Source organism: Mixophyes fleayi, chromosome 8 (assembly GCF_038048845.1).
Source record: "Mixophyes fleayi isolate aMixFle1 chromosome 8, aMixFle1.hap1, whole genome shotgun sequence".
In the NCBI taxonomy this organism is placed as follows: domain Eukaryota; kingdom Metazoa; phylum Chordata; class Amphibia; order Anura; family Limnodynastidae; genus Mixophyes; species Mixophyes fleayi.
Genome location: NC_134409.1, coordinates 55,079,494 through 55,089,593, shown reverse-complemented (window position 1 = coordinate 55,089,593; position 10,100 = coordinate 55,079,494). Strand labels below are relative to the sequence as shown.

General features: G+C 38.4%; 1 protein-coding gene across 4 annotated transcripts in view; it reads left to right on the top strand.

Annotated features, from left to right (window-relative positions):
- The first annotated feature begins 815 nt into the window (after positions 1-815).
- DENND1B (DENN domain containing 1B) overlaps positions 816-10,100 on the top strand; it is a 143,695-nt gene continuing 134,410 nt past the window's right edge. For all 4 annotated transcript variants that reach the window (XM_075182590.1, XM_075182587.1, XM_075182589.1 and 1 more), the window contains exon 1: positions 816-1,298. In XM_075182590.1, the coding sequence (XP_075038691.1) occupies positions 1,282-1,298 (17 nt within the window). In that variant the 5' untranslated portion in view covers positions 816-1,281. The remainder of the gene's footprint in view (positions 1,299-10,100) is intronic.

Genomic DNA, 10,100 nt, shown 5'->3' with positions numbered 1-10,100 from the left:
TGATGTTTATTGTCCCCAAAATTTAGTGGTAACCAGCCCAGGCTATAGCACTTGTGCTGGTTGATTATTTTAAGGGGGGGATGCATTTTTTATTATTTATTGTATTTTCAAAATGGCATTCATCAAGCTGACTGCCATAGCTTTACTCAGGTAGCAACAAGGTGTGCTTATCTTGATGCAGCTGCATATATAGAGTATTGCATATATAGAGTATTGCAATATATTTGCAACTTAAAAAAATACATAAGACTGCACTCATTTCAAACTTATGATCTAAATGAAGTCTGGTGAAAGCATTCAAATTATGGGCTGGACTAGTATTCATGAGCATGTAGCCTATCATTTCACTAGGAACCTGTATCTCATGAATGAAAGTCAGGCTTCATGAATATTAGCCAGCTATACCGCCTATTGGTGTTACTGCTTCCTGGAAAAATGATAGACTTGTGCTGGTTTACTTCTTTTCCAATATAGTGTAACAATTATGCAGATCCCTACATTTAAAATGCAAACAACCCGGTGCCATAACTAAAATCCAGTAGGAAGACGGTGCCTACATGTTGACAGTACATTGCAAAGTTTGTATAAATGTAAAAAGAAACAAAAAAATGTATAACCCTTTCCTGTATAACTGCGCTTTAAGAATGTCACCACTAGAAATAGCCTCTATTACATGTTGCAATATTGTATTTTCTGTCAGGGCTCTCCTATGCCTCCATTCATTTACCATGCCCCGTGTCTCCCCTGCCTATCTCTTCCACACTATCTCGCTATCTCCTCACCTCCCCCTCTCCGTGACGTCAGCGGAGGCTCCACCGGCGACTTCCTGGTCAGACACACAGACAGCTGTGGACAGAGAGACGGCCAGAATGACACACACAGGCGCTTAGTGACTAAGTTATACCCGGTGAAAGCAAGATATCCGGTTTTAAGTAATGATAGAAAAAGACAACTTGGGGTAGTGGCAAAGGAACACCTGGGGGAGTGTCAGGGGACGACAGGGACAGTTAAGTGCAGACATCCAGAAAGATGGGTATCATGGACAATATAGGACAGAGACAGGTATTGTAATGTAAAGTTGTCAGACATAACCGGAGCATAGATAGAGCCAGAGGCAGTGTGGCGCATAGAGAGAGAGAAGTAGTGCACAGAAAGTGGCACTGGGACATGCACATCGGTGTGACACACACAGGACTGACAAAGTGTCACATACAGTTTGTACATTGTGACAGACATGTGAGAGGTCCATACAGCTGTCACCGGGACTGAGATGAGCTGAGTATGGACTCCAGGACCAGGTGAGATCAACATTATGTCATATAGTTACCTATCTACATAGAAATACAAGGCATGCTTAATAAACAGTACAGGCATGTGACATCTAAATATATGTGGATATACAGGATACAAAAATATATATTAATATAGACAGGATATAGATGCATTGCTTTCATGTCTTCAATTTTAAAGCCTGTATATAGTTTAATAACATCACTGGAATAATGACCTATATTATGATTAATTGATGTAAATGTGTAAAAATTCTGCAAATAAATGAAGCATGCATCTAGTGTCAATGCACCGCTCTTTCCATAGTTATGTGTTTTGCCAGAACATACTTCTCTAATCTTACCTTGATGTGACATCTGTAGTGGCTTTATTGCTGTCACTATGATATTTTCTAGACTATGTAGTGTATTCCCCCCCCCCCCCCCATACAAATATGGTAAAGTCAGGCTCACTGCATGTGTGGAATTGTCAAACAGGCCAGATGCACATGCTCATTACTCCTGGTGTTTCTTGACCAATGTTGATGCATTGTAAGATATGATTTCCTCAGAGACTCCCCCAAGCTCACTGCTATGACCCACTTTAAAGATTCATATTTGAAGATTTCCAATTGGATGTTAAACAATCTTTGAAATAAGTCACATTGCACAAATAATTTGGGTTTAGAAGGTTGGTATATCCTACATGGTTTACGCAGCGCTTTACACAGGATATGTAATCACTTGCATCAGTCCCTGCACCATTGAGCTTACAATCTATATTCCCTACTTCAGAAACACAACACTTGCATCAGTCCCTGCACCATTGAGCTTACAATCTATATTCCCTACTTCAGAAACACAAACTAGGGATCATTTTGTTATAAGCCAATTAACCTACCAGTATGTCCTTGAAGTGTACAATGAAACTAGCATCTGAAGGAAATCCATACATACATGGGGAGAGCAGACAAACTCCACATAGTGCAATTGGGCAATTTAATCTGTTATTTTTAAAATAGACATACACACAACATTGTGTATAGGGTCAATTAGGAAGACCAGCGTAGTTAATAGTTTGCAGACCTTACACAGAGGTATGGATGGAAGTAAAGAGCATATTGTTAACGTGTATCCAAAAAACACAATGCAGAGATCCAAGAATCAGTGGGTATAAACTGGGTTCATGGAGACTACTCAGTTTTGTATAGAAATCCTATATTTATAGTATGTTTTTATCTATATATAATATATTTCTGTTCAGACCCAAGTGAGGGTTTTGTTTCAACTAGCAGCAAGGGCAGACTTGGCAGCAGACACTATATGGATAGTCATCCATATGCCAGAAGCTGATTAATAGTGTTCCTATGGCCACCTCACAATAGAGGGAGCCATTTGGTCTCGGGAAATACAGTATATCAATTCACCTGGAAGTTTTATGCTTCAGTGTCTTCCTAGTGAATTGAGGGACTGAATGTTGGTTCTGTCCAAAAAAATGTGTGTCTTCACTGTGTGTAGACAAGAGACACACATTAAAGGATCAGATAAGCCTAGGATGGAAGCTGCTAGAGAATTACGGGGCAGGGCAGGACAGGACCCTAAAACCCAGTACCAAGTATCCCAGTAGGGTTCAGGGGCCTGATTCATTAAGGATCTTAACTTGAGAAACTTCTTATTTCAGTCTCCTGGACAAAACCATGTTACAATGCAAGGGGCTCAAACTAGTATTCTGTTTTGCACATAAGTTAAATACTGACTGTTTTTTCATGTAGCACACAAATATCAACTTTAAATTTCAGCGTACAAATAAGCTATCAAGTATTTTTGTGCTACATGAAAAAACAGTCAGTATTTAACTTATGTGCAAAACAGAATACTAGTTTACACCCCTTGCATTGTAACATGGTTTTGACTGAAATAAGAAGTTTCTCAAGTTAAGATCCTTAATGAATCAGGCCCCAGATATTTACAAAGTATTTAAAAAAACAAAAACAAGTGTTTGCTAATTATCCTATGGATATATATTAATTACTGTGTAATTACCGCTTGGAAAATAATATCCACTGTGTGTGTATATATATGTGTGTGTGTGTATGTATATATATATATATATATATATATATATATATATATATATATATATATTAATATATTATATCACACACACACTATATGGCCACACCTGTTAATTATTGAATTGAGGTGTTTCAATCAGACCCGTTGCCAGATGTATATAAAATCAAGCACCTAGCAATGTTGCAGTCATTTGCAAACATTTGTGATACAAAATGGGTCATTCTGAAGAGCTCAGTGACTTCAAACATGGTACTGTGTTAGGATGCCCTGACCTCAACCCCATCGAACACCTTTGGGATGAATTGGAACGGAGATTGCCAACCAGGCCTCCTAAATGCTCTATAGAATGAATGGGCACAAATTCCCACAGAAACACTCCAACATCTTGTGGAAAGCCTTCCAAGAAGAATGGAGGCTGTTATTGCTGCAAAAGAGGGACCAACTCCATATTAAAATATGTTCCACATTGTATTGTTTGATTGGATTTTTAATCCAGACTGAAAATGTTGTTCAACGATGGAACGATTTGGTTCCAATTCTGCAGTGTGTAGTGCACTCAAGACCAGCAATGTTCCTGGATCTCAATGGAGTGTGCAGAGTCACGATCTTTCCAGCCAATGGTTATAACAATTGAAGAGCACAGATCTGAAGGTAAATCGTGTAAAACATGTAAAGTGTTTACACATGAATCGGCGTGCTGATTGGGACGTTAATTTTTCTGTTGTTGGTCAAAGAATTTTCTGAAATTTTTCAGCCTTAGTTTTGTCCTTTGCATGGTTTTCACACCTCAAAGCCTAGCACCAAATATAATGTATACAATTGTGAAGTGTTATGTAGTATATATCTAGTTTTAAAACCTAATTAACACCAGATGAGTGTGGTGTGTCAATGCAAACAGGCATAAAGATCCTGCAATACATCTTTGTAATGGAAATACTATCAAGTACGCCAAAATTTTAACGGCCCTTATATGATTTCATATCAAGTGCCGTTTACAAAAGTGTAATTGCCTAACACAGAGTGCATCACAACTTGCAGACCAATCAGAGTTCCTATGCTGACCACTGTCCACTGGCAAAATTACCTACAAAGGGAACATGAGCGCCAGAACTGGATGATGGATCAATGGATGAATGGAGCAATGGCCTGGTCTGATGAATCAGGTTTTCTTTTAATCGTGTGGACGGCCGTGTATGTGTGTGTCATTTACTTAGGGAAGAATAGGCACCAGGATGCACTATGGGAGGAAGGCAAGCCGGCAGAAGCATTGTGATGCCCTGGGCAATGTTTTGCCAAGAAACCTTGGGTACTGGCTTTCAGGTGGATGCTACTTTGACACATACCTCCTGTGACAGGATGGACCGCCTATGCCACCCTGTCTGTTGTTGCTGGGAACCGGCTGGGCTTACTTTGCCAACATTCCCTTTCATTATTCCAAATGCGCTCTCTTGCCGCAGTAGGAGGGGCTTACAATGCTACCACCACTGAGCTCCTTTTATGGCACTCAGAACCACGTTCCTTCTGGGTAAATGACGCTGCTAGTGTACCTCGTTGCTGGTGTACCCGAGCTGGTACTCCTGACCTCTCACTATAGATCAGGGTTGCTGTGGATGGATCCCCCCCTGGCCTATCACACAAACCAGGGCTGCATGGGTAGCAGTCAGAGCGGTGGTACTGGAAAAGCTTGGGTCCAAACCTCAGACAGCCGGAGAACGAATTAGATTTTGGGTCTAATCTGCAGGTCACAGGAATACAGCAATATTGAAGATGTTTCCAAGCAGGTCTTTGAAGCCAGATGTTTATTTGCTCTCACTGGTTAAAGGTCCCAGTGATCAAGTCAGTTGAAATCAGAAGAACACATTTTGGTGTACAAGTCACTGCATTTATACAGATTTGGATGCAGGCTATTTTTAGAATCAGGATGTACTCTATTTACACAAACATGGATTTACATGCATTGGAAAGCTAGCCATATTTACACTTATATGTGAAATTCTAGAAACCCTGTGATGTCCTACACCTAGTTTTCAGATGCAGAGACTTCAGGAGCCAGTCTTAATTAAAAGTTCCTGCCTTCAATGTTGGACCTTCACACATCAAAAGATATAACATGGGGCCTTTCATCAGACCCTTCAGAATACATATTCACATAGTACAACAAAAACCAAAAACAAGCCAGTTTCCCACATCACAATGCACAAGAGGCTTTGTAAACAAAGGCTCATTGTATCAGATATATAAATCAGAAATAGGCATATCCTATAGCAAGGTTAAACAAGAGACAATTTTTTCCTCCTGGTCTTAGAAATACCGATTTCCTATTTTACAATATACACAATATCAAAAATAAGTGCACCTGCAATTATATAAATAAGCACCCTGCGCTATTTTCTTTAAATAGCTTTATACCAAAAGTTATTTAATAGTGATCCAATCACACCTCCTACCTATACATTGTTGTAAACCAAGTACTCCCCTTCATGGCAACTGGATTAACTGATGGCAGTGGCTTCTTTCAGCAGGACAATGCGCCCTGCCACACTGCATAAATTGTTCAGAAATGGTTTGAGGAACTTGACAAAGAGTTCAAGGTGTTGACTTGGCCTCCAAATTCATTAAGATTCTTGTGGCGTGTTAATGTGGTAGTATATATTTGTGTTTTACCACTACTTGGAAGAGTTGAATATGGTACAAAAGGAACTGTACCAAAACTATACCATAGTCCAAATTAACCATTTTCTAATTATACTTTAAAAAAGTATGTTTAGAAAAAGTATGTTCTGATTGGTTCCTGTGGATTATGACAAGTCTTATGACAATTGGTGCACAGGTAACTTCCAGAAATGTCCCTCCACTATGTGTATGTAGTCTTAATCCAAACACCTGGGCACACTCTAAAACAGGATGCGTGTAGTAGCACTTACAGCACCTGTCAGCTGAAAGACCGTAGCAAAATTAAAATGGGTATGCACAACAAGTTGCATCAAGCCATGTGTGCAAAAAGGGCAATGTATTGTGAGGTGTTCGCATCCTTTGCCAAGTGTGTGTATTCTGTTATTATGCATAGTTTATTAGAATTTCCAATACATGTGTGCACTTCTACTGCCTGTCTGGAAGCAGGAATGTCCAATGCTATCCCAAGTAGCTACACTGAAAGGTTCATGCATTACACGCATGCCTTGACCTTCTGCAGCTGATGCACCTGTTTTTTTTATTATGCTTCTTATATGTTTAAAGAAGCAAATGGCTAGTGGCTATCTGTCACTGTTATACGATCAATTCATTCTTGCTCTGGGTTGACCCCTTTTACCCATGAAACACGTGGCTATGAAGAGGTACTATTGTGTGACAGATTGTTTTGTGTAGTATGACTAGTGCATAATTTAAATGCATCTAAAATACAGAGGAGTTTTATTAGAGATTAGGGTGCATAGATGTGTTTAGCGATATCTAATTATAACCATGGTATGAAGTGGAACATTATAAATAGATTGTTGAGTCAGCAGGACTCACAAGATTTAACTTTAGAACACTCAGATACCCATTATCTATCAGCTATAACTTTAATGAAACTAGAAAGTATTTTATAGCATATTACATTAGAATTTTATGTATGGAATACATATGGCAACAATTAATTACTGTTTAGCAGTGCTTAATTAAATGAGCACATTTAACACAATTTGTCTGCTATACAAATTATAATCCCAGCATATGATGCCTGAAATAAGATTTACACAGAAAATAACAGGACCAAGATGACTCCATCTGGGATAAAATGAAAAATTGAAGAAGCTAAATGTTTATTTCTGATTATTATTGAAAGAGGAAACATACATAATACGTAACCCTGATATATTATGTAATATTATTTATGTTGTAGTACAGGGTGATTTGTTGTACCTTTCCTCTGTTATGAGAACAGCACAATTTACTCAAGAAAGAAATCACTAATCACTTACATATTTTCCCAGGTTGCTTGTCACTGTTTTTGCTTGAAGGCTTAACTTATTTACATTTATTTAAATGTAATATGTAAGTTTCTTGGTTCTCAGCTTATAAACTGCAATACCGTTGACATTGGAAAAGACCTCTGTAAGGTATCACTGGACAACGTTTATGTATAGGGCAGCTTGGTAAAGCCAAGTTGGCTTTATGACTTTCATTTCATATAGAGGTAACTCAAGTCAATTGCACCTTAAAAAAGTATATACTTACAACCCAGCTCCTGTTCCCGTGCATGCCCCTTCTCCTTTTTACTATGTTAAGCCTATCAATCTCACTTTGCAACATGCTATTCTCAGTGACTGTTACAGTCTTAATCTTAGGTGGATATACACTTAAGGCAAACCTGAGTCAGAAATGTATGATGTAAAGTTGTATATATAAATCTGGTCATGCAATGAAAAGTTCAAGCCACTTAGTCTGAGTTCCATGTAGCAGGATCACTGACCAATTTGGCCACATCACTTATGGTTTAGACTGGGTGAGTTTTTGGAAAATTACTGCACATACATGACTATAGTAATAATAACAGTATTTTCCAAAGCGTCTGATAGCGCTCTGATTTCAATTGGATTATTATGTGGCTTTTTGCTTTTGGGCCATACACATAGGGGCAATTGCCCAATATTGCAGTGTGGTTGGCCATCTTCACTCATTTATCACACTTTATGACACTTATTAGCATAAATATTAGTTAGGTTTCAATTTTTGTGTTTAGAATTTTAGGTCATTATCTTCCGAAAATGAATGAGAAAAAAACATTTAAAGGCATTGTACACTTTTGGCATCTTCTACATAGATACCGCCACATCACCAATTACTATACCTACAGTTACTTGTACTGGGCAAGCAGACCAGCCGACAAAGTTGAGAGCTGTCAGCATGTCTGGTCGGGTAGTTCATATTTCCTGCATTTATGTGTGTGGCGTATGTGGCATCTGACTAGACAATTTATCTTCATTAGTATATAGGGATGCTTTCAGTTCTCTGCTGCTGACAGAGGTTTCCTATCCAAACTGTCAGTGAGGCTTGACTGGTGCTCATTGAAAGAAATAGTGGGAGTTCCAGTGTACCTCCAAAGAACTCTTACATGGAGAGGATACCCTACTGAGGAGGGAGGGATGTCTAAAAGTTGACTATCTTCATTACCTAGGTATTAATCTGCCACGGCCTCTCATTTATATAATTGTTTATGTAACGGTAAACTTTATGAGATATATATATATATATATATATATATATATATATATATATATATATAAAATTTATATTATCGTTAGAGTATAAAATGTCGTGTTTTGTTCTTATTAATTTTTAATATTAGAACTGCCGAATAAGATTTCAAAAATATGTGCAGCAACAATTACGCATATCTCGACAAAACATGAAATAAAACCAGCACTAAAACCAGGAATAAACCTGTAAAGAAACTGAAGGTTTTTATGTACTTATTTAGAAAAATGCATATTATCATCTGTTTGTCTTCCTCAGAATGTGAATTTTACACTGATACAATGAAACAACCACTTCTTCAAATACATATGAGTTGTCTGAAACCTAGAGAAGAATTTCACCTAAATCTAATAATTTAGTTTTGAGTGGTTCTCTAAGATGATATACAAAGTTGGCCTGGTGTTACCTTTATACAGCTGGTCCACTGCTTCAACAGTCCAGTGTTGTGATCCTCTCTTCTGTTACCACTTGCCTGAAAAGGTCAAGTCAATCTTAACAATTTTTCTTGGATGTTTTCAGTCCTTAGAAGTCTCTCAGTTGTACCAAACCTTTGCGGAGCTAAGTTTTTTTTTTTTGATTCCTCATATTGTGCTTTGAAGAAGACTTGTTTTGTTTGACTGTATATCATGATTCTACTTTCTCCAATCCTTCGACCACGACCTTGTCACGCACTATTTTACCTCCTCCATTCCCTTGGCTTTCGCTTTATCCGTCACTGTTCTACCACCTTCAATTTTTTTGCTTCAACTTGTACTTCTCGATCGGTCCGCTCAGAGCTAAGTGGCTTGACCAGATGTCTGGTAGCTACTCCAGCTAAGTGGGACTTTCCTGGGAGCTGCCAGCACCGTGACACTATTATTTTGAAAATACGTGAACAAGGCTTCTAGTAATTCATTACTTATATAATTTCTAGAATCTGAGCTTTTGTTAGCGGAAGGCTGCTATGATGATCACTCTCAAAGTGGGTCATACTCTTCTATTTATGAGGAAAACAAAGAAAATGTTATAGCGTTTCTTTGTGCATAGCTTGCTTTCCCGTTATATTCTAGTAATTGCTGCACAGTATAATGCTGCTCATTAGACATGAGTAGCACCCACTAGGCTCAGATAGCAGCTAAAATAACAAATGTAGAATCTGTGTCCTGTCTAATGCTTCAGAAAGAAGATCCAGACAGATCAATAGCAGAACTGACAAGCCAATTTAAGAGATTGGAGAAGATTGGCTTATCAAGGTTACAAGGTGAGGTCTGGGACTGGAGGAAATAGGGGGATCGAGGTCAGGATTGGGGATTGCAGAATCATTGATGTCACTAACCAAGGTCAAGGGTTGAAGGAAATGGACTGGTCCAGCAGGTCAAAGTTCAGTAACAGAGTAATCACATGCAAAGGAGTCCTCCCAGCTAATGATCAGTACTAATACATTGCTCAGGCATGGATTGCTGAGTACAGATGCCTAGAAGGAGGAAAGCAGGTATAGCTACTAATTATTATTTTATTCATATAGTGTCAATCATATTA